Source organism: Plecotus auritus, assembly GCF_963455305.1.
Source record: "Plecotus auritus genome assembly, chromosome: 10".
Classification (NCBI taxonomy): domain Eukaryota; kingdom Metazoa; phylum Chordata; class Mammalia; order Chiroptera; family Vespertilionidae; genus Plecotus; species Plecotus auritus.
The window spans coordinates 12,038,786-12,062,851 of NC_137785.1; the positions used below are offsets into that span (position 1 = coordinate 12,038,786).

General features: G+C 59.4%; 3 protein-coding genes across 3 annotated transcripts in view; 1 reads left to right on the forward strand and 2 right to left on the reverse strand.

Annotated features, from left to right (window-relative positions):
- Positions 1–1,915: 1,915 nt before the first annotated feature.
- On the forward strand, positions 1,916–10,514 carry FAM83E (family with sequence similarity 83 member E; the record flags this gene model as incomplete). Its single annotated transcript, XM_080644391.1, has 5 exons — positions 1,916–2,383; positions 3,324–3,491; positions 3,815–3,939; positions 8,247–8,694; positions 10,239–10,514. The coding sequence occupies 5 exons, from the start codon at positions 1,916–1,918 to the stop codon at positions 10,512–10,514; spliced, it is 1,485 nt and encodes a 494-aa protein (XP_080500517.1).
- Positions 6,054–6,512, reverse strand: SPACA4 (sperm acrosome associated 4; the record flags this gene model as incomplete). Its single annotated transcript, XM_080644018.1, has 1 exon — positions 6,054–6,512. The coding sequence occupies one exon, from the start codon at positions 6,510–6,512 to the stop codon at positions 6,054–6,056; it is 459 nt and encodes a 152-aa protein (XP_080500144.1).
- Positions 10,515–11,392: 878 nt separating the features above from the next.
- SULT2B1 (sulfotransferase family 2B member 1) overlaps positions 11,393–24,066 on the reverse strand; it is a gene marked incomplete at its 5' end in the record, with an annotated part of 41,036 nt that continues 28,362 nt past the window's right edge. The window contains 5 exons of the mRNA XM_080644133.1: positions 11,393–11,612; positions 14,388–14,568; positions 18,381–18,475; positions 18,939–19,065; positions 22,228–22,436. Coding sequence (XP_080500259.1) covers positions 11,419–11,612; positions 14,388–14,568; positions 18,381–18,475; positions 18,939–19,065; positions 22,228–22,436 — 806 coding nt within the window. The 3' untranslated portion in view covers positions 11,393–11,418. The remainder of the gene's footprint in view (positions 11,613–14,387; positions 14,569–18,380; positions 18,476–18,938; positions 19,066–22,227; positions 22,437–24,066) is intronic.

Here is a 24,066-nt window from a genome sequence, read left to right on the forward strand (position 1 = left end):
TGGCCCTGTGTGTGTTATTGGGGTATGGAGTTGGGAGGTGAACCTGTGGGCCAGGAGGCATTTGTTTTGGGGAATTGGACACCCGAGCAGGTTTCCATGGAGATTAGCCCTTCCTCCATCCAGGTGATCCTCCATCAGCCTTCCTTCCGCCTCAGCCTGCAGGCGCCCTCTGGCGGTCTAGGTCTGTGCTCAGCTCTGCTTCTGGGCCTCCACCTGTTGGGCCCTTGCAGCCCACTATTGCGGAAGCCCCGCCTTCTTCCCAAGAGCCAGGTGTCGGGTGTTCCAGCACCTGCTTCCTGGGATTAGCCACACCCTCTTAAAGGACCCGTGTTCCCCTCCCCTGCACTAAAGATACTGGGCAGGCTTGGATAGGGAAGTGTGGAGGTGGGGCTGCTGTGGGGACAGGTGAGGCACCCCCTTTCCTGAAACCTGAGTCTGGCGGGCCACTGGCCTCTGGGGAAGCAGCCTGGTGAGTGCTCCCGGTTTGGGGCCTCATACCCTGGGCCCCACACCCCAGGCCTCCCCTGGGGACCTGCATGGGCCCTCCCTGTGTTTACACAAGGGGCTGGGTTCCCAGGATCCAGGGTGAAGCCTGATGAATGAGGCCAGTCTGCCGGAGGAAGAAGCAGAAATAAGCTCAGGTTTGAAGACCCGGATTATATTGTCCTCCCAAAAAGGCAAGAGGCGGGGAAGGGGGTGGCGAGCTGGCTGGGACAGGAGGGAGAGGGGACCTAGATTGATTCCTCTTCTTTCTCTTGCAGGGCTAAGTCGCTGTGCCCTGGAGGAAGGGGGCATCTGGGTGCTGGGATTGGAAGGCGGGGTTGCCCGAATTGGGGTCCACAGGTTGGGTCAGGAGCCTCAAATGATGTAGAGTGGTCCTTGTTCAACTTTCATGAGGCATAAGTGTGCAGTCAGCTAGCAGGAGATAGTGGGATTCAGGCCCCAAAGGCCAGGGATCAGCATAGATCAGAGGACAGGCAGGGGCACCCAGTCCCAGGAGCGGTGGCCCCGTCCTCAGGCTAGAGGGGTTGAGGAGGTCATGGGCGGGTTCCATGGCAACGAGACCCCCTGTGGCGCGCTTCCTCCACTGTAGCAGCCTGAGCAGGAGTGAAGGCCCATCCACCGAGGAGACCTAGTTCCCTGGCTGAGAAGGGCGATGCCCAGGCTGAGGGCTGGAGTACATTTCTCTGGGCTCAGGAGGAAACAGAACGAGAGCTGTGAGCTAGCCGGCCAGCTGTCGGGAGAAGCATCCCCTGGACACAGCTGGGAGTTACAGCGGGTGGTCAGATACTGAGCCTGTTGGTCTTCCGGCCAATCGAAGAGAGGCCAGAGGATCAGTTAAGACGTGCTGCCGGCCCGGGGCACACAGGCAGCCCGCTCTCCCTTTGGTGAGAGACGTTCAGGTGGTTGCAGCCAGGCAGGTAGCCTGTTGCCTGGAGATGGTCAGGCATTAGTGGGCCTTGGGCCAGGGCAGGTAGGTGGTCAGCCTGAACACGCCTGAGCCTGCGGGAGGGCCCGCTGGGGCATCGTGTGGCCAGCAGGCTGGAGGTTGTCGTGTGCTGGAGCAGAGATGGACAGCTGACAGGTCACCGGGTTTGGAGACAGTGCCAGGTACTCAGCCAAACCCACATGCAGGACCACCTGTGGGGTCAGCCAGATCATCAGACAGCTGACAGCAAGGTCGGATGGCCGGCCAGCCATGGCGGCTGCAGGCTGGCGGGCAGTTGGTCTGAGCAGCATCAGGCGGGCGGTCATGTGCGCAGTCTGATTGTCAGGACAGCACAGGGGGCCGTTGGATTCCTCAGCTGCCCTGGAAGCCTGGCATAGGAAGCCTGAAAGGAGACCCTGATGGTCAGGGCCTCGGAGACAGCCACACCCTCAGACACCCGGCCTCAAGGTCCGCCCCGGGGGCCCCATGGCGGCCTCGCAGCTGGCAGCACTGGAAGGAGTGGCGTCGGCGGCCGGGGAGCCGCCCCTGACGGAGACCAGCCCGGGCTTCCTGTATTCCGAGGGCCAGCGGCTGGCGCTCGAGGCTCTGCTGAGTGAGGGCGCGGAGGCCTTCCAGGCGTGTGTGCAGCGCGAGGGGCTGCGGCCCTTCCTGAGCGGGGCTGAGCTCCAGGGCCTGGCCGCGACGGCTGAGGACTGGACGGCGGCCAAGCAGGAGCCCGGCGGCGCGGAGGGAGCCGTGGCCAGTGGGGACCCCGGCAGCCTGACCTACTGGCCGGGACAGTCGGAGGAGCCGGTGCCCGTGCTGCGGCTGGGCTGGCCGGAGGACTCGGGCTGGAAGGGCATCACCCGGGCGCAGCTGTACACCCAGCCCCCCGGCGAGGGCCACCCTCCCCTCAAGGAGCTGGTGCGCCAGGAAATCCAGGCCGCCTGCAAGGTGGGGGCAGGGCTTGGGGGGCCTGTAGTCCATTCCCCAGACCCAGACATCCTCACTGCAGCTCCCCGTAAGGGAGGGACGTCCCCTGGGCCAGGGCATTCTCACCCAGGGCCTCCGGGGACTGTCAGGTTCACACCCCCAGACCTCATCCTCAGCCTCTTAGATATGAGGGGCCCCATCTTCAGCCAAGATCTGGATGCCCTTAGACATCCATGCCCCTTGGACCGATTTATGATCCCTCTTTTCTCAGTCATCGACCCGCCCCTCCCCCGCCCCCAGGGAGGGCCCGGATGTCTTTCCTGAAGCCCCCCTGGCCGGCCTGTTTTTATTGAAAAGGTTTGGTGTTTGCCAGCTCCCAAGCCAAGTACCTTACCTGGGTTAACGTGTAATTCTCACAAGGGCCCTGTGAGGTTGGGACTCACTACGTCCACTTAGGAGATGAGGAAACAGGCATGGGATGTTAGGTCTCGCCTGGAGTGGCCAAGCAGACACTTGAACCAGGAATCAGGGCTCAGGGCTCATCACCACACCTTCTACCTGCAAGACCCAGGTCCCCAGCAGCCTCCCAGAGCTCCCCTTGCTGACCCAGCAGATCAGCCCTCCCTCAGCCCCTGGCTCCAGGGCGCCCTGAGGACCCAGGTGTGCAGGTTCCCACAGTGCACTGCGCTGAACAGGCATCCAGCCCATGCCTGGAGCAGGGCCACCATGTAGCATCCCAGCTCGGGGACCCCGTTCACCATTGTTGACATGATGACAGTGGCACAGCCGAGCCTGGGGGCTCCCGGGGAGTTCTGCCCCCTATTCACGTGCAGGCACTATGTGAACATCCCACAGAGGCCGGCCCTTAACCAGCCCTCCAGCATCTCACCGCCAGGGCCCCACCTTCTGAGGGTCCCCCAAGCCCCAGGCTCTATCCACACAGCCCCTCTCCCGCCCCCAGCTGGTGGCCGTCGTCATGGACATATTCACCGACCCAGACCTGCTTTTGGACATGGTGGATGCTGCCACGCGCCGCTGGGTGCCCGTCTACCTGCTCCTGGACCGCCAGCAGCTGCCTGCCTTCCTGACGCTGGCCCAGCAGCTGGGGGTGAACCCCTGGACCACTGAGGTAGGGCCTGGCGGAAGGGACCTAGTCCCCATTCCCTTGGTGCGGGGGCAGCGGAGGCAGACCCGTCCCCGGGATCCTGGGCCAGTGAGGTGGGTGCCAGCAGAGAGGGCTCCCTGGGATCTGGTGCCCATGGCATTGGGGAAAGCAGGTGGGCCTTCCCACAGGGTCCCTCTGAGTTGGGGGAACCCTGAATCCCACGATTGGTGGCCCTGGGGAAGCTGGGACAGACTCTCCATAAAGTGATGGGGGGCCAGCCTGGAGGAACCCCCAAGTGGAAGGCTGTGAGGTCAGCCTCAGCAAGTCTGTGTCCCCCCACCTCCCAGAACCTGGACATCCGCGTCGTGCGAGGCTGCAGTTTCCAGAGCCGCTGGCGACGGCAGGTGACAGGCGGGGTGCGGGAGAAGTTCGTGCTGCTGGACGGCGAGAGGGTCATCTCGGGGTCCTACAGGTACAGCCCTCACCCCGCGTCCCATCCCGTCTCCGAGCACGTGGATCCCCTCCCAGCCTCTCGCTCCTCATCTGTGAAATGGGTCTGAACACCTGCCGGGAGAGGGGGTGTCACTGGGACCGGGCTTGGGGTTGGAGCCAGGCCTGGCGCCCGCCTGGGCCCTGCTGCTGGCCTGGCTGGTGGCCTGAGTGAGTCTTCACCTCCCTGACCTGCTTCCTCTCTGGAGAACGGGGCCTGCAGTGTGTGCCTAGGACTTTCTAAACCAGAGGGCCGGGCCTGGATTGGAGTCCCAGGTGGCCTGGGTGGGGGCAGGACCTGGGGGAACCTGTAGTCCATTCCCCATTCCCCAATGCCACCTCTCAGAGTGTCTAGGAAGGAATGAGACCTAGTGTGCCAATGGCTTGGTCCTCGGGCCATCGGATGACCCCCCTCTGCTCTCTTTGGGGTCCGACCAGCCCTGGGCCCTGGCTCTGCAACTTCTTAGCTCTGTGGCCCTGGGCCTCCCCGACTCTGAGCCTCAGTTTCCTCTCTGGAAAGCGTGGATAATGAGCAACCACCTCGTTGGGTCACAGCATGGGGGGGCGGGAGGGAGCAGGGATCTGGGCACAGATGGCCTTAATTTAAGTCCTAGCTCTGCCAGTTACTGGCTGACTTTGGGCAACTGACTTCACCTCTCTGTGCCCCCTGCTCACCAGAATGGCACGCTTAGTGACTTTAGGGCAGGGGTGGGGAACGTCCGGCCCTCGGGCTGTAGAGGGCCCTCAAAATCATTTGGTTTGGCCCTGCCTTGCACAAGGCATTAGGGGAGAGTTAATTAAATGTTTGACCACATATAGCAGGCTGATTTCTTTTTTTTTTTAATTTTAGAGAGGAAGGGAGAGGGAGAGAGAGATAGAAACATCAATGATGAAAGAGAATCATTGACCGGCTGCCTCCTGCACGCCCCACACTGGGGATCGAGCCCGCAACCCGGGCATGTGCCCCGACTGGGAATCGAACCTTGACCCCTGTTTCATAGGTCGTTGCTCAACCACAGAGCCATGGCGGCCAGGCTAGCAGGCTGATTTAAAAAAATACATGGTTTTACTGATTGTAGAGAGAGAGGAAGGGAGAGGGAGAGAGAGATCGAAACAGCAGTGGTGAGAGAGAATCATTGATCTTGATCGGCTGCTTCCTGCACACCAAGCATCAAATCATTGCTTGAGCCCACAACTCAGACATGTGCCCCGACCGGGAATCGAACCGTGACCTCCTGGCCGACGCGGAACCGTTGAGCCACACAGGACGGGACGGGCTAATTTTTAAATTGAGAATCTTGTATGGCCCTTGGCAGAAAAAAGGTCTCCCACCCCTGCTTTAGAGTGAGGTTTCACCACGAAGGTCCTGCTCACATCTGGGGCCCATGGCTGGGTCCCGGGGCTCTGCTGGCATTGCCGGCTGCAGCCCTGGCCTCCACCCAGCAGATGTCGGTAGCATCCCCTGTTGAGCACCTTTGCCAAAGACCCTGGTGTGTAGCCTTGAACATGCCTCAGGCTGACCCAGAGGACTTGTTACCACCCAGATTTCTGGGCCCCACCCCCATCCAGCCGGCCTGGGCTGGGGCCCCGAGGATTGGCACTGCCAGCAAGTTCCGGTTGGTCCGGGGACCACACCTAGAGAACCACCTGGGCCGGGACTGGAATGTTTCAGAGAGAGCCTGCCTTCCCAGCTCCACATGAGATTCAGTGGGAGAATGGTCCCTGGCACGGAACATCAGAAGTGCTTCATACACATCAGCTGTTGTTTATTAATATTATTTTGACCGGATTTCATCGACTCTAAGAAACCACAATGAAAGGAAGCATCCTGATCAAATTGTGAAAAGCTATCGCGTCTTAGAACCAATGGAGCACAATATTACAGCCAACCCCAGGGGCGCGGTCCCACCGCTAGGTCAGCCTCCGGCGTGGCGGAGCCCTGGGTCCTGGGGGACAGCCTAGAACGGATGAAGCCAGGGCCATGGGGGTTTGTGTAGGGCCCCTGGCCTTTGATGGGGGGGGGGGGGAGGGGGAAGAGGCAGGGCACAAGGAGCAGCAGAGCCCGAGACCAGTCCCGGGTCCTGCCCTCCGCGCTGGTCACGGTCCATGAAGCAGCCGCAGGGCGCCCAGCGCCAGGCCGGTGGTGGCCCCCGCCCGCAGGCCGCCTGCGGGGGTGGGGGCCCTGTTGCACATGTCACCGTTGCAGCATTTGGAGATGAGGCTGTAGGTGACGCCCTGGTAGGTGACCGGCTCCTGGCGGCCACACTCCTCGGATTCCACGCAGCCTTTGTTGATGACGGGGCCGAGGTCGGGGGCTGTCCCCTGGCCGATGTAGCACTCCTCGTCGTCGCCACAGGCCATGGGGATGCCGGGGCAGTCGGCAGAGTCAGTCAGCTCACAAAACATGCAGTCCTTGGCGCCGGTCGTGCCGGGGGGCAGAGCCATCAGCAGAAGCAGTAGCCCGCCGAGGGCCACGGTGGCCTGGCGGTGGCGACAGGGCCGGAGCCGGGCCGTGGGCGTCGGGGGCCTCCTGGAACTGCTCAGTGACCTCCGCATGCCCACGAGACTTTTGCCCCTGGTTCTGGCCTCCCAGGGTCAGCAGCTGGAGTGTCCTTGGGTCCCAACCCTCTGTGTCCCTCTCAGGAGCTTGGTCGTGACCACGGTCTCGAGCCCCAGGGTCTCAGAAGCTTTCCCGGGACAGAGACCAGCCAGCGGCTGCTGCCCGACGAGTCTTTGTGGAGCAGAATGGGGTGACCTCACAGACCCCTTAGGGTTCCACTGGCCACTCTGGGGGTGAGGTCCTGGGTGGGGGAGGGTGTCACAATCGGAGGGGAAGGTTGGCCCGCTGACCTGCCAGGGAGCGAGGTCATAGCCACACGCCGAGGTAAGAAGGCTTGGCCCAGCCTTTACCGTCCTGGCCACTCAGTCGTCGGCTCTGCTGGGTGCTGGGTGCTGCGCCTGCCGAGTGCCCGTGCCAGCCCATTTATCAGATGGGCAAACCAAGGCTCAGGAGGAGAACGTGACGTGTGCAAGAGCCCAGGTTTATTTAATCCCAAAGAGGGCATTTCTTGAGCACCTGCTGTGTGCAAGACCAGTGTTTAAAATATTATTTTTATGGATTTCAGAGAGGAAGGGAGAAGGAGAGAGAGATAGAAACATCAATGATGAGAGAGAATCATTGATCAGCGGCCTCCTGCACATCCTACTGGGGATCGAGCCCGCAACCCAGGCATGTGCCCTTGATGGGAATCGAACCCCAGACCCTTCAGTCTGCAGGCCGATGCCCTATCCACTGAGCCACACCAGCCAGGGCAAGACCAGTGCTTTAGATAGCAACCACTGTGATGGCAGGACTGGGAAGGGCACGGCTCACCGCAGATCCCAGGCCTGTAGCGCTGGGCACGTGCTGGACACCGTGCAGGGAGCTCGACCCATGTTCTCTCGCTCGAATCTTCCCGTGTCTCAGCTCCATCTCCCAGCTGAGCAAACGGACACACGGAGCAGGCGCAGCCAGAGCCTGGCATACAGCCAGTGCTTAACGAATGGGGTCATTACAGGAAGCAGCCGAGTCTCAAAACAATCCCTGTGGGTGTCAGAGGGGGAAACCGAGGCATCCCTGTGGGAACTGGCAGAGCCCAGGTTTAAAGTCAAGTCTGAGTTCAGATGATAATTTAACTTTTTTTTTTTTTTAAATATATATTTTATTGATATTTTACAGAGAGGAAGGGAGAGGGATAGAGAGTTAGAAACATCGATCAGCTGCCTCCTGCACACCTCCTACTGGAGATGTGCCCGCAACCAAGGTACATGCCCTTGACTGGAATCGAACCCGGGACCCTTCAGTCCGCAGGCCGACGCTCTATCCACTGAGCCAAACCGGTTTTGGCGATAATTTAACTTTTTAAAAAATATTTTTTTATTGATTTCAGAGAGGAAGGGAGAGGGAGAGAGACATCAATGATAAGAGAGAATCATTGATTGATTTGCTGCCTCCTGCACGCCCCCCACTGGGGATCAAGCCCACAACCTGGGCATGTGCCCTGACCAGGAATCAAACCGGTGACCTCTTGGTTCCTGGGTCGACGCTCAACCGCTGAGCTATACCCGGCTGGGCTAACTTAACTTTCTTAATGTGTTGTCCTCACAGGGTAGGTGGTCCCATTCTACAGAGGGGGATGTTGAGGCCAGAGGGCGGCATGATTTTCCTGCCCTGTGAGCAGGTTGGGGACGGGGGATGGGGACTGGATCTCGGGCTGTGCAGAGGTCCTGACCCCCTCTCCGTGCCCCCAGCTTCACATGGAGCGACGCACGCCTGCACCGCGGCCTGGTGACCCTGCTGACGGGGGAGATCGCCGATGCCTTCAGCCGCGAGTTCCGGACACTGTACGCGGCCTCCTGGCCGCTCCCACCGGCGCCCGCCCCGGGCCCCTTCGTCAGCACCCTGGGGGGGCTGCAGCTGGCCCGCAGCCCGCACAGTGTGGCCCGCCGCCAGTCCGTGGCCCCCGTGTCACCGCCGCTGCCTGACGTGTCACCGCTGACCCAACGCCTGGCCGCCTGCCGAGTCCTGGACAGAGACGGGCGGGAGACCCAGGCCGGCCCAGGGCCTGCGCTCAGCGACGTCCTGAGGAGCGTCCAGCGCGCCCGGCCCCCCAGCGGCCCCCCAGCCCGGCCCAGCCGATCCCTGTGGGACCTGAGCCGCCTGTCCCAGCTGTCGGACTCCAGTGATGGTGACAACGAGGTGAGACCCGTTGGCCACCTGAGAATGAGAACAGCTGGCGGAGGGTGGGGGCAGCTAAGGCCACAAAAGGGGAAGAAGGTGCTTGCTTGTTCAAGGTCATACTTGGGCTCCAGGGCCCTTACTCTGTTTTCTGAGGGCCTACTATGTGCCTGGCCCCCGGGAGGTAGGGAAGCCACGCTGCTCACCTGAGTTTCTAATCACACTGTGTTTCCTGAGCCCTCACTGTGTGCTGGGCAGGGGAGTGCCGGGCGGCGTGGGTGTGAATCCTGCCATGATATACCAGCCGTGAGAACCGGGGTGGGTGTGGGGGGGTGGGGACTTGTCTTCTCTGAACCTCCATGTTCTCATCTAGCAAATGGGCTGAGCGGTAGCTTCATCCTCAGTTTGGTTGGGACAAGGAGTCAATAGAATGAAACAGAATAACATCCGCTCTTACACTGAATTCCCCAAACGGAATTTCTTTCACAACATCCTCATCCCAGGTCAGTGAGGCAAGATGCTGACCACGCGCATTGCTGCGGACGGAAAGCTGAGGCCCAGAGAGGCTGAGTAACTTGCCAAGGTTGAAACAGCCATCTTTCCTGGGCGCCTTCCCATGTGGCAGGCCCCAGGCCAAGCGCTTTCATGGAAGTAGTTAAATTCAACCTTTGCCACAATCCTAGGAGGCGGATGTCATTACATCTCTCCATCCATCCATCCATCCATCCATCCATTTCACAGATGGGAAAACTGAGGCACCGGGGAGGAATGGAACTCAGCCGTTCTTGCCTCCCAGATGAGGCTTTGACATGCTCCCTGGCTTCCCAGATTCCAGTGTCATGAGCTCAGAGGGGACCCTTCTCCCCCTGCTTAGACACTTGGGTTTCAACAGGGCCTGCCCCAATTCTCTGGGGACCCGGGCAGGGCCTCCATGTCCCTGGCTGTAGAGTGAGCTGTTGAGAAGGTCAGAGCAGAGCCACGTGGGAGAAACAGGCTGAGCTGGGGGACAGGATCTCTGTGAGCTGTACCCTCTCTAAGCCTCAGTTTCCCCACCTGCTAAGTGGGAGCTAGAGGCCGGTCCTGAGGGTGAGGGAGAAATAGCCCAGGAATTGCCTCCCTCGGTCCCAGGGGAGAAGGGGGATGGGCAGGGCAGGGCCAAGGTCCTCGCCTCCATCTGGTCCTCAGCCGCCCTCACCCAGCATCACCTCCCTTGGCAAATATTTGCTGCCCCCACCCGGGCGGTTGCTGGCTGCTTCCTGTTCCTCCCCAGCTGCAAACTGCAGGGGGGACACACCTCCTGGCGCCTTGGGAGCTCTGGGGGTCCCAGGCCTCCCTGCTCACTTCCCTCTGGTTCTGGAGCTCAGAGGCCTTCTCCCCTCCCCTCTGTGTCACGCCCTCCTTCCCTCACCTCCCTCTTCTGTGTCTTTCTCCCTCCTGTCTCATCTTCTTCCTCCTTTTATTGTCTGTCTCCCTCACCTCCTCCAGCTTTCACCTCCCTCGATTCCTCCCTCCCTGGACTCAGCCCCCAGGAGCCTCCGCTCACCTCCTCCTCTCTCCCTCCACAGCTCAAGAAGTCCTGGGGCTCCAAGGACACCCCAGCCAAGGCCCTGATGAGGCAGCGGGGCACTGGGGGGGCCCCCAGGGGTGAGGTGGACTCCCGTCCACTGGCCAGGCCCCAGCCCTGGGGCGGCCCCCTGCCCCTCATCCCTGCCCGCCACCTCCGCTACCTGTCCCCCACCCGAAGGAGGTTTGGAGACGATGCTGCACCCAAAGCCCTGGAACCTAGAGGTGGCCGGCAGCCGGGCTGGGCCACCCGGGCAGGACTCAGGGGGCGACCCTGACAGGAGCCAGAGCCACCCTGGGCTGGCCCAGCCCGGGAGGACTGGAGGACAGTGTGCTGGGAGCCCCGCCTCAGTGCTGTGCCTGGGCCTCAGAGTCTGGGAAGGAGGAGGGATTTCCCCCCAATTATCCTGGAACTTGGGCAAGTCCCATGCCCTCCCTAGACCTCAGTGTCACAGTCTAGAAAATGGGCCGGGCGTCTCGATGAGCTGGGATCCCAGAACATTGCACATCCCGCCTGGGCCATGTGAGAACTTCTCTGAGGGGAGGCCTGGTGGAGGGGCCCCTCGCTAGGTTGTGTGTGGGGACGATGGGGGTCCCTGGGGCCCTCCTGCTCAGAAGTGTGGGCAACTGAGCTGGGCTCAGGGGAAGAGAGACCTTAATCCAGGGGACTGAGCTGAATGATGAGGGACTATGATGGGTGGGGACACCCCTGCTGGGGAGCGGCTCAGGGCCCTGGAGAGGGACTGGGCAGGTGCTGGGACAGTTTTATGGGTGCAAAGGGATTAGTTGTTGAGGCTCCCTTTTACCTCTGCTCAGAATAAACCTGCCTCCTGCCAAAAACTTGCATTTTCCGCAGCCTAGTGGGAGAACCCGGGGTCCAGGCCCCAGCCCCTCCTCCCTCAGACCAAGGAGTACAGGCCCCCAGCCCCTCCTCTCTCAGACCCAGGAGCCCAGGCCGCAGCACCCTGACTCTGGGAAGTCAGGCGCCTAGCGCTATGGGGCTTCTGAGTCACGCACCGCGTTGGTGCGCCAGGTGGGGAAGAGGACCCCGCCCTCGGGAGGCCCTGGTGCCGGCGAATGGTCCCCACCCGGCCTCGCGCGCCCCCTGTCGCCCGCCCGCGGCATGCCACCGCCATAGCACATGGAGGAGCCGGGACAGGAGCGATGCGTTTATTCTCGGGGTCACGGATGCGGGTGCTCGGAGGCCTGGTCTGGGCTGGGGCTGGGTTCGGGGCTGGGGGCGGAGTCCGGACTGGCATCCTCGGGGTCCTCGTCCCAGGGGAAGGTCGGCATCCCCCGCATCTGCTCGCGGTAGACGCGGTCGAAGGCTTCGCTCTGCGCCACCGTGAAGTGGTTCTTCCAGTCTCCGCAGACCCCTGCGGGGAAGGAGGTCGTGCGAGGTGAGCAGCGTCCGGAGCGTCGCCCCGACATCCCAGCGCCCCCTTGCCCACCTCCTTTGCGCATGCGGTTCCCTAGGCCGGAAGCCCCGCCCTATCTCCACGCCGCCCCTTCCCCTCCCGCGGTTGCTGACTCACACCAGCCGCCTGGACCTGGCAGACCCCGGGCACCATTCTTGCCTCCTCCCTCCTTGGGTCCCCCCCTGCTCTGCTCATCCCGCCAGCAGACCTCTGATCTTCCGCCACTTCACCCCGAACCCCTTAAGTCTCTGCCCAGAACACCCCCCGCCCCACCCCCATCCAGCGTTCTGCACACCTTGCTCAGCCCCCGGGGCACCTCCTCTGCAACCTGTCACTAACCCCGGGACTGGAACAGGCCGCTCCCCGCAGTGCGTCTGCAGCCCGGGCTCTGCTCCCATCACTGCGCCGACCCTGGGCTGCTTCCCGCACTCACAGCGCCACGCACTGTGCCCAAGGTTTACGACAGAATCGACAGAATCGCTGGGTCACAGCCACCGAGCCGCAAGGGATCCCCCAGCCTCAAGTTCCTTCCTTTCTTTTTTTTAAAATCCTCACCCGAGGGAAGGTTAATTGATTGTTTGTTGTTGCTAATCCTCACCCGAGGATATTTTCCCCATTGATTATTATTTTTAAAAAATATTTTTATTGACTTCAGAGAGGAAGGGAGAGGGAGAGATAGAAACATCTATATGGGAAAGAATCATGGATCGGCGGCCTCCTACACACTCCCCACTGGGAACTGAGCCTCAACCCAGGCATGTGCCTTGATAGGAATTGAACGGTGCCCCCCTGGTTCATAGGTTGACCCTCCACCCCTGAGCCACGCCAGTCCGGCAAGCCTCAGGTTTCTTATTGTGGGGCTCCATCCCTTCCCTGAAATCCTGGGGCCAATGTCACTTGGATCACATTGAATTTTAGGTGCACGTATCACATATTACATGACACCCCTAGTGAGCTGAATAATGACACACACCCCTCGCCCCAAGGTGTCCACGTCCTAATCCTTGGAACCTCTGAATGAATGACCTTTTGTGGTAAAAGGGACTTTGTAGATGAGATTGAGTTAAAGACCTTGAGACTGGGACAAAGGTCCTGATTATCCAGGTGGACCTCACGAAGTCACAAGGGCCTTTGTAACAGGAGGCAGGAGGGTCAGAGTCTGAGAAGATTCGACGCTGCTGGCTTTGGAGATGGAGGGAAGGGGCCAGGAGCCAAGGAATGCAGGCGGGACTCAAACTGGAAAAGGTAGCGACCAATTCTGACTCCAGAAGCAACACGGGCCTGCTGACACTTTGCCTTCAGCCCCAGTGAAACTATCTTTGGGCACCTGACCTCCAGAACTACAGGGGAATAAATTAAGCCACTAAATTTGTGGTATTTTGTTATAGCAGCCACAGGGAACTAATACACTTCCACCTTCACCCTGTAATGCAACTTTTTATTTTTAAAGGAGTTTTCATTTAAAAAAAATATTTCTTTATTGATTTCAGAGAGGAAGGGAGATAGAAATATCAATGATGAGAGAGAATCATTGATCGGCTGCCTCCTGCACACCCCCTACTGGGGATCGAGCCTGCACCCCAGGCATGTGCCCTTGACTGGAATCGAACCTGGGACGCTTCAGTCTGCAGGCCAATGCTCTATCCACTGAGCCAAACTGGCTAGGGCTCTAATGCGACATTTTTGAATGTTTAGATAGCCTCCCATGGTCCTAGCTGGTTTGGTTCAGTGGATAGAGTGTCGGCTCACAGACTGAAGGGTCCCAGATTCAAATCAGGTCAACGGGCACAGACCTCACTTGCGGGCCTGATCCCGGCCACAGTGGGGCCCATGCGGCGGACAACCAATTGATGTGTCTCTCTCCCTGTCTCTCCCTCTCCCTTCCACTCTCTCTGAACAAAATAAAATAAAAATCAGCCCAGTCAAGGTGGCTCAGTGGTTGAGCGTCTACCTATGAATCAGGAGGTCACGGTTTAATTCCCAGTCCGGGCACAGGCCCAGGTTGCGAGCTCTATCTCCGATGGTGCAGGAGGCAGCCGATCAAGGATTCTCTCTCATCATTGATGTTTCTATCTCTCCCTCTCCCTTCCTCTCTCAAATCAATAAATATATATATGTATATATATTTAAATATATTTTATTGATATTTTTCAGAGAGGAAGGGAGAGGGTTAGAGAGCCAGAAACATCGATGAGAGAGAAACATCGACCAGCTGCCTCCTGCACACCTTCTACTGGGGATGTGCCCGAAACCAGGGTATATGCCCTTGACCGGAATCAAACCCGGGACCCTTCAGTCCACAGGCCGACGCTCTATCCACTGAGCCAAACCGGTTAGGGCAATAAAGATATATCTTTTAAAAAACCAATGGAAAAATATCCACCGGTGAGGATTAACAACAACAACAACAAATAAATAAATAAATAAATACCCTCCCGTGGTTTGGAGCTGGCCGTGGCCTTTTGTTCCCATATGCAGCTGGGAGGGGGAGGGGGGAGGCGGGGGCGGGTAGCCCTGGGGTGACAGGCACACCCGCAGCACCTGCTGTGTCTGCCCGAGCTAAGCCCTGTGTGTGGAGGCGATCCTGGCCCACAGGACGCAGTGAGGGCACTTCCGTTGGGAGCACCCCCAGGTTACCGCGGGGAAGCTGGAGCCCAGAGAGGTTAAGGAGCACGCCCAAGCCACACAGCCAGGCCGGGGCCTGGGGAGCTTGGAACCTCAGCGGTCCCGTACCTTTCCGGAGGAAGGCGCCATGGCGCTGGTCCAGCAGGCTCGGGGGCAGCAGCGAGAAGTTGGACATGGTGTTGGCCTTCATGGCATCGAAGGCCGAGTGAGCCACGACGGAGCCCAGCGCCTCCTCGCCCAGCTGCCGGCCCAGGAACCGGCAGACACGCTGCACGGAGCTGGGGAGATCCTGGGGGCAGGAGAGAGGGGTCAGGCGGGAAGGCAGGACAGGGGGAGGGAGGGGGCCGCGGAGGGAGGGGACCCAGGCAAGGAAGGAACACCACACCCAGAATTTGGATGTCAGAGTCTCAACCCAGACTTGTCTGGGTGACTCCACCTCTTTGCCTCCGTTTCCCCATCTCCAAGGGGTTGGGCTATGGCCTCTGAGGGTTTTTGCAGTTTTGGCTTTGGGAGGGTGCTGTGGGTGGGAGGGGAGGGGTGAGATTGGGTCAGAGGTCACAGCAGGGGGCAGTCCAGCACCTTATGTAGAATCATCCTCCTTCAGGTTAGAAAGGGGGCGTCAGCCAGTCTGTGCCCCAAACCTGCTCCTCCCCCAGGTCCCCAGCCCAGAACAGCCTAGATTCACTCAGTCACATGGCCAGACTCCCAGCCGGGCCTCCCCGCTGCTCCCCTTCCCCGCACACCCCTGTCCTGTCAGTCATCAGCCCCTCCCCTCTGCCCTGGACTCTCTCTGCCACGTCCCCTCTGTGTCCCTGCAGCCCCGGCACTGGTCAGACCTGATTCTCTCCTGTGGACGCTTGTCCTGGCCTCCTCCCTGCCTCCCTGTCTCCCGTCCTCACACCAGGCCCGAGCCTGCTCCCATTCCCCCTGTGGCTCCCTAGGCCCTGAGACAGTTCCCGTCCCCAGGCCTGACTTCCAAGGACAGGTGCTCCCCACCTCCTCCTCCTGGGACTCACCGTCCCCTGCACTTCCCTCCCTGTGGCCCTGGCAAACCTCCCCTCCAGATGCAGAGCAAGTCTCTCCTCCCCGGGATAATGACGGTTCAGGTCACTGTGGATTGAGCGCCTACTGTGTACCACGCTCTGGTCCACGCCCCACCGGTACACCTGTGCCAATCCTGCCGAGAGCCTTGTAGAGAGGGGGCAGTATCCGGAACCAGTACACGGAGGCCCAGAGAGGGGAAGGCACGTGTCCAGGGTCACACAGCCAGGGAGGCGCTGAGATCTGGGTCCCAGAGCCCGCAGTCCTCCCTCCAACTCGCTGCCTTCCTTGACCTGCACCTGACGGTCAGCCTTCCCGTCAGCTCCGCCACCCCGCCAGCCCCAGCCCCAGCCCCGACTTTCCAGGTCAATCCTGGTTTCATAACCACCCACCCCTTTATCCTCTTGAACCACAGACTCGTCCCAGAAAGTCTAACATGTTGGCAGTTCCTCACACCCAGGGGCAGCCCAGGAGCTCCGTGGGGCTGCGTGGCCCAGTTTTGGGTTTGGAGAATAAAGCTGGATGGAAAGGAGGGGGGGGTGATGCTGAAATCTTCTTGCGGTGGGGAGGGGGGTCTTCCCATCAACAGCAATTCACCGGGATGAGACAGAGAAACAAGCCCTGGGGCCACAGGGAGGAGCCGTGTGCCCCGGACAGGTTCCCGACTCCCTCCGGGTTATCAGCCCCATTTCCTCCTCTAAAACTGGGACAGCCCTCGCCGGGGTGGCTCAGTGGATAGAGCGTCGGCCCGCGGACTGAAGGGTCTCGGGTTCGATTCCGGTCAAGGGCATGTACCTGGTTCAATCCCTGGCCCTGGTTAGGGCACGTGCAGGAGGCAACCTAATCGACGTGTCTCTCTCACATCAATGTTTCTCTCTCTCTGCTTCTCCCTCTCCCTCCCACGCTCTCTAGAAATCAATGGGAAAATATTGTCAGGTGAGGATTAAAACAAACAAAAACCTGGGATACTAACAATATTGGGGTGAACCACATACAATTACCACGTGCCCGCCGTTCTGTGTGGTTCAGTCCCGTGTGGCGCACCTCCTGCACTTTGTGAGGGTCAAATGAGAGGCTTGCGTGCAGCGTTTGGTGCCCGGCCTCGGCCGTTATTACTACTAATCAGATGGGCCCTCGCTCGGAACCCAGCCGACCCTACTTTACACGATGCTAGCGCTGCGGCTTCTGACCTGGTCGGGGGAGGGGGGTGGTGACAATATGCCAACAGCCCCGAGAGCTGGTGTTTCCCGCCCACTTGGAAGATGAGCCCCCCGAGGCTCTGAGAGATTTTAACGGCTTCACTGGACACCGGCATCCAGGCTCTTCCCACACGAAAAGGGACTGAGAGGCCCACCTGGCGTGGCTCCCTATAGACTCTTGAACCAGGAGGTCACGGTTCACTTCCCGGTCAGGGGAAAGAGAGAAACATCGATCCCCAGTGTGGGGCGTGCAGGAGGTAGCCCGTCCATGATTCTCTCTCGTTATTAATGTTTCTCTCTCTCTCCCTCTCCCTCTCTGTGTTAACAAAAAAAGTACCGACAGAAAGGAGAATATAAAACACACACGAGCCGAAACCGGTTTGGCTCAGTGGATAGAGTGTCGGCCTGTGGACTGAAGGGTCCCAGGTTCGATTCCGGTCAAGGGCATGTACCTTGGTTGCGGGCACATCCCCAGTGGGGAGTGTGCAGGAGGCAGCTGATCGATGTTTCTCTCTCATCGATGTTTCTAGCTCTCTATCCCTCTCCCTTCCTCTCTGTAAAAAATCAATAAAATATATTAAAAATAAATAAATAAAACACACACGAAGTGAGGGGGAAAGGGGCAGACGGGGGACACCTGTGATACTGTCAAGGCTGAGAAACGCCAAGTGCGCGCGCACGCGCACACACACACACACACACACACACACACACACACACGCACAAAGGGAACATGTCGGGCCGTGAGTGAGGGAGCCTCCCAGGCTCCTGGGCTCTCAGGACAGATCTTCACACGGCTGGGCACGTTCTCTGGGGATTGTTCCAGCTGGAAGCCCAGTGTCCTCCTTGCAGCTGGGCAAAGCCGTAGGCATGCTGCATGGCCTCTTCTTCCAGGAAGGCCTCCCTGATTGCTCCAGCCCGAAGGCATCTCTCTCCCGGGGGGCCTGTCCCAGGTTATGTCTGATGGGGTCCAGACAGGGCCCCAGTCTAACTGCAAAGGGTGTTTCCTTCCACGGCTTCCCTCTTCCTCCCAGATCACAGCCACCAACGAAGCTCACTTTCCGTGCACCACAGTTTCACATGATGTCATTGATCCTATGGCCTCCCCTGCTCAGAAGCCACCTATGGCTCCCCCCTGCTCAGAGGAAAGCCACAGTCCTCACTGTCTGCCTCATTTCCCACCCCACCCCCACTCACTAGGCTCTGGCCATGGGGCCTCCATCCAAACCTTGGAACAGATCAAGTGCACGCACGCTCACCCCAGGGACTTTGCACTGGCTGGTCCCTCTGCCCAGGACACTTCCCCCCGATTGTCTGTGGCTCCCCTCCTCCTCTAGATGGTCGCTGTTGTCTTCTCTTGGGGGCCGCCCCCTCCACCTTCCTTTTTTGTTTTTTTAATATATCGTTATTGATTTCAGAGAGGAAGGGAGAGGGAAAGAGAGAAACATCAATGACAAGAGAATCATTGATGGGCTGCCTCCTGCACGCCCCCCACTGGGGATCGAGCCCACAACCCAGGCATATGCTCTTGACTGGAATTGAACCTGGGACCCTTCAGTCCACAGGCCAACGCTCTATCCACTGAGCCAAACCAGCCAGGGCCCCACCTTCCTCTCCCGCCTGCCCTTCTCCAGCTCTTCTCCCCTCACCCCCTATTTCATCTATCTGCCCCTGGTCCCTCTCCTGCTCGCGGCCTCAGGGACCCGGTTCTGTTCACAGCTGTCGCCCAGTACCTGGTGCATCCACAGTGGAGGAGGCTTATGGGAGGGGAAGTGGGGGGCGAGAGGAGGGGAGGAGTGGGGGGTGCTGGGCCAGGTGGGGTGCAGGGCGAAGGACGGGGGGGGGGGGGGGGCGGGATCACCTCCTGCAGCTCCTCATAGGTGATAAACAGGAAGTTCTCTTTGCCCTGCATCCGAATCCAGCCTTTAATGTGGTCGAACCAGGAGCCGAACTGCACTGCGGGCAGAGGGGCGGAGGGGTGAGGGCCAGGCAGCGGGGCCTCCGCTGGCGCCCACAGGGGCCTGACTAGCCCCACTTGGCCCAGGCCTGGCCCCTCAGAGCTGGGCACCCCTCCCCATCCCCGACACCTGGTGCCCGTGTCCCTCTGTCTCCCTGTCTCTCTGTCTGCGTGTGTGTCTCTGTCTCCCTCTCTGTCTCTGGCGCAGTCCCTGGACCTTGGTCTCTCTCTGGTGCTCTCTCCCCCTGTTATTCCTGTTTCTGTCAGCGCCTTTGGCTCTCTCTCGGTCTCCTGGTCTCCTCGCTCCCTCTGTCTCTCTCACGCTCCGTTCCTCTTGCTCTCCTGTCTCCATGGCTCTTTAATGCCCTGTACCTGTGCCTCTCTCTCTCTCATCCCTCCTCTGTCCCTCTTCCCATCTGGGTCACTAGGGGCTCCCCCCGCCCCCCGCTTCCCCGTCCTCACCTTCGCCTTTGAGGAAGTTCTGCAGGAACTGGTCGGGGGTGCCGGGGTCCTTCAACTGCCCTGCGATCTTGGAGTAATGATAGAGTGACACGGCCACGTCCCGGGGGTTCCGGCCCATGTAGATCACCTGCGTGTGGTGTTGGGAGAGGGGAGAAGGCGCCCGTCACAGCCGGCACCCCGGCCCTGAGGCTGTGTTTTTGTTTTTGTTTTTATTAAGGTATTATATGTGTACATATCTTACCATTGCCCCCCCCACCCCACTCCCATACATGCCTCACCCCCCAATGTTTTGCATCCGTTGGTTACTTATATACATGCATATAAGTCCTTCAGTTGATCTCTTATTTCCCCCACCTCTCCCTAACCTTACTGCTGTAATTTGACAGTCTGTTTGATGCTTTACTGCCTCTGTATCTATCTTTTTGTTCATCAGTTTATAAATGTTTTTCATTATCCCCAAATGAGTGAGATCATGTGGTATTTTTCTTTCATTGACTGGCTTATTTCACTTAGCATAATGTTCTCTAATTCCATCCAGGTGCCTACAAATGGTAGTAATTCCTTCTTTTTTATGGCAGCATAGTATTCCATTGTGTAGATGTACCATAGTTTTCTGATCCAGTCATCTGCTGACGGGCACTTAGGCTGTTTCCAAATCTTAGCTATTGTAAATTGTGCTGCTATGAACATAGGGGTGCATATATCCTTTCTGATTGGTGTTTCCAGTTTCTTAGGACCTGAGGCTGTGTTTTGAGCTCCTTTCCTGACCCTGCAGCAGGAAGGACTCAGGGTAGACTTCTCAGGGGACTTCCCAGCTTATGTAGCTCAGATCCTTTCACCTCGTCCCAGAGCGGGGAGTGCTCCCTCCAACCACATGCTGTGGGGGGGGGGGCTGTTTCTGGGTCAGAAGGAAGGACGGTTGGCTTCAGGGAACACAGAGTGGAGGAGAAAGGCTCGGAGATCAGGATGGGGGAGATCAGGGTGAGAGGTGTGGACCAAAGAGAAGAGACGCTGCCCCTCCTTCCTGTCCCCACAGCCGAGGCCCCAGCCTCATCCTTTCCTGCCTGGACCTCCGCCCCCGCCTCCTCCCTGGCCTCCCGGCCTCCACACAGCCGCAGGGGGTCTTTCTTCACCCAGCGAGGACCCTGCCCTCCTGGATTCCCAGCGCCCCAGGATAGAGTCCCAGCCACGGGGCCTGGCATTCGAGGCCCCAATTACCTGGCTCCAATCTGTTTACCAGGTTTATATTCTACTAGAGGCCCGGTGCACGACATTCGTACATGGGGGGGGGGTGTCCCTCAGCCAGGCCTGCGCCCTCTAGCAGGCGGACATCCCCCGAGGGGTCCTTAGTGCTGCTGCGGAGGCAGGAGAGGCTCCCACCACCACCGCTGCGCTCGCCAGCCATCAGCCCGGCTTCTGGCTGAGGGGCACTCCCCTGTGGGAGCACACTGACCACCAGGGGGCAGCTCCTGCATTGAGCGTCTGCCCCCTGGTGGTCAGTGCACGTCATAGTGACCGGTTGTTCCGCCGTTCGGTCAATTTGCATATTAGGGTTTTATTATATAGGATAAGCATCCCCCCTCCAGTCCCATCAGACATGTCCTTCCTTGTCAACTGTCTCCTTTCCCAAGACCAAGGTCAGCCACATGGTGGTCAACCACGTATATGTGACCAACCTCCAACAAAAACCCCTGCCCGGCCGGCGTGGCTCAGTGGTTGAGCATTGACCTATGAACCAGGAGGTCACAGTTCGATTCCCAGTCAGGACACATGCCCCGGTGGCAGGCTCAATCCCCAGTGTGGGGCGTGCAGGAGGCAGCCAATTGATGATTCTCTCTCATTATTAATGTTCTTGTCTCTCTTCTCTCCCTACCTCTCTGAAATCAATACAAATCTATTAAACAACAACAACAACAAAAAAACCCTGGGCACCGTGGCTCGGGTGAGCGTCCGTGGGGGCAATGCTCCGTGCTTGCTGTCACGCATCATCGCGAAGGGACTGAGTGCTGTTCACGCCAGTCCACAGGGAGAGACCACAGAAGCTGGCGCCGCGTCTCTGCCCGCCCCACGCGCCTCCACCCTTTCACCAGGCTAACAGTGACTGTGAGTCTACCAGCTTTGCCAGCTTCTGAGTCCCTAGTGAATCAGGGAGCCTGAGGGGGGTCTTGGGGACCCCCGATTGCAGTCCCCATCTTGTATCTATCTGCATTACTTGTCTATCTATCATCTACCTACCTACCTATTTATTTTCTACAAATTGTAAATATCTGTGTCCAGCCCAGATCTCTCCTGTCAAACCCAGATTCATCAATCTCACTGCCCGCTGGCAACCTCCACCTGTACGTGGATGGGCCACACCAGAGCCCGCAACATCCCCCGCCCACCTCCGCCCCCCTCCGCCCCGCTCCGCCCCCCACCTCTGCTCCCTGCCCGCCCCGCCCCATCCTCCCACTTCCCGAAGCTGAACGCCCTGGAGACACCCTTGACTCATGTTTCTCTCACACCCACATCCAATCTGTCAGCATATCGTCCTGGTTCCACCTTAGAAATACAGCCTTTTTGCTTCACCGCCCTGGCCACCACCCCGTCGCCTCCCTGGGCACCTCCCACCTGGGCTCTCTCGCAGTCGCCTCCTCCCAGCTTGGGCCGCCTTCGCGGCGGGCTGTTCCCCACCTCGCCGCCAGAGGGCGCCAGTGAACACCGAAGTCGGCGACCGGCTGGCTCAGCCTTCCCGGCTCCTGTCTCGCTCCCGGTAAGCCACAGCCAAGGCGGCCCCGCGCATTTTGGCCCGGTTACCTCCCTGACCTCATTTCCACTCCTCTCCCCCTCGCTCACTTGGTTCCGGCCACACAGGCCTTCTTGCTGGTCTTCAGACACATCACACCCACCAGAGGCCCTTTGCACCGACACGCCCCCCTGCCTGGGACCTTCTTCCCCCAGACACCCCCCTGCCTTCGTCCTTCACCTCCCAGGTCTTTACTCGAAAGGGCCATTCTCACTGGGGACACCCTTGACCACCCTACTTATAACCGCAAGCCCCACCCTAACTCTAACCCTCACCCTCTGCTCTGCGATGTGAATTTTTCCATCTTGGACCTATTCCTTTTCAGTCCATCTGTTCTCTGCCTGTCTCCCTTTAGAATGTGGACTCGCATTTATTTTTATTTTATTTTTTTACTGCGGTTCTAGGTCAGGGCCAGACTTAGTAGGTGCTCAAGAACTACGTGCCAACCTCATCAGTTAGCTATGCCCTCTGCCCCCGGCCTCCCTCCTCTCCCTCCGCCTGCACCTTGGCCTTGGAGTTGAAGAAGGCCTTTGTGAAGAGCTGGATGGGGAGATGGGAGCTCATGAGGCGGGGGCTGGACTGGTCCGAGAGGCTGAAGGCTCCCATGATGGTCTCACACCAGGGCGCCCGCTTCCAGATGGGCACCGAGCGGATCCAGGAGGGGTCCCCGTCCTTGAGGATTAAGCTGAGGATCTCGATCATCCAGTTGGTGCCTGGCGGGAGCAAGTGGGCAAATGAATCGGCGGTGGGGACGGGTGAAGAGGGGCAGGTGATGGGGTTTAGCATGGCTCCCTTTACTGCACAAATGGCTACGGGTTTCCTCACACCCAGCGGGAGCAAGGCGGAGTTGGCTATCTTTATTTTCAGAGCAGGAACAGCTCAAAGAAATAAGGTCGCTGGCCCAGGTGGCGGAGCCAGGGAGCGGCGCGTGGCGGAGCCTGGCGAGCCCTCCATCCAACCCCGTTTCGCTCCCCTACGGGGACGAGGACGGGACCACGCAGCCTCCCCTGCAGCTGTGTGGGGCCACGTGACTGAGCTCTAGCCAAGGACATGCAGGTGGCAGTGATGTGCGGCCGGTTCCAGGCCTGGCCCATAAAAACCTCCCACGTGACTCTCTCTCTCTCTCCCTCCCTCCCTCCCTCCCTCTCTCCCTCCCTCCCCTGGCTGCTGGCTGGATGCAGAGATGCCAGTGGAAACTGAGGCTCCCAAGGATGGCAGAGCCACAGCCCGAAGGAGCCAGGCCACTGGGTTATTCCACCCCCACCCCCAAGCACACTTCCGTCCCTCCCTGTATCCTGCACTGGCTGGCTTTTGCAGGATGAGAAATAAACGTCTATTGGGCCCAGCTTCTTAGGTTCTGGGGCTTGTGTATTAGGGCCAAAGGACTCGCTAATACATGGCCCGGAAGGGGGCGGGGGGGTACCTGGAATTGAATCCAGGCATCGACTTAAAAAAATCTCAGCTCTTTTCACTGCCCCTTCTTGGAGTAACCCCCAGATTTCATGGGGGGGGGGGGGCACAAATGACATGCAGGAGGAAGAGACCTCATCAGGGATCCAGTTCACAGGCGTGGATTCTGGGAGACTCCAGGCAAGTCAGACCAGAAGTAATGATGATGATGATGATGATGTTAGCAACCACCTCTTGTTAGTATTATGTTGCCTTGGGTTCTAACAAGCACCCTGGGGCAGTTCTCCGCGCCCTGCCTCTCGGCTCCAGATCCTCTCTCCGTTGCCCTGTGCTGAGATACTGGGGCTGAACCCGTCCCCCGCCCCGCAAATATTGCTCCTTTGCCGGCCGGCGCAATGTCAAGATCCGTCAGTAGAGGGCGCCGGAGGAACCCTGCAGACAGAGGATGGGTTTCTCCTCCGGGTTTTCATAGGCTCCTCTCCCCGGCCCCGGTGATGGACAGAGGCCTGCGCTGCCAGGGACCCGCGGACACTCACTGCCTGCCCCCCGCGCCCCCCGCCCCCCCCCCCCCCCGCCCCAGCAGCTTTCCCCAGTGGCTCTGCTCCAGCCCTAGAGGACTGGCTGCCCCATGCATTCACTTTCCTGTCTCCGTCGGGGTTCTCTTCACCCCTGGGTAGTGTCACCCCCTGTTGCCAGTGGAGAATTCTTTGTGGGTGTGTGGTAGAATACACAGAACGTGAAAGTGGCCAATGCACCCATTTGAAGTGTACGCTTTGGGGCATGCAGTACACTTACGGTGTGTGCCAGCATCGCCACCCACCGCATCTCCGGCACAGCCTGCTGTTTGGGGAACAGGTCGCTACCGTGTGGACGGAGGGACATGTGGTTGTATCCACTGCCATTGCCAATGCACAGCCCTTCGACCAAGCAATT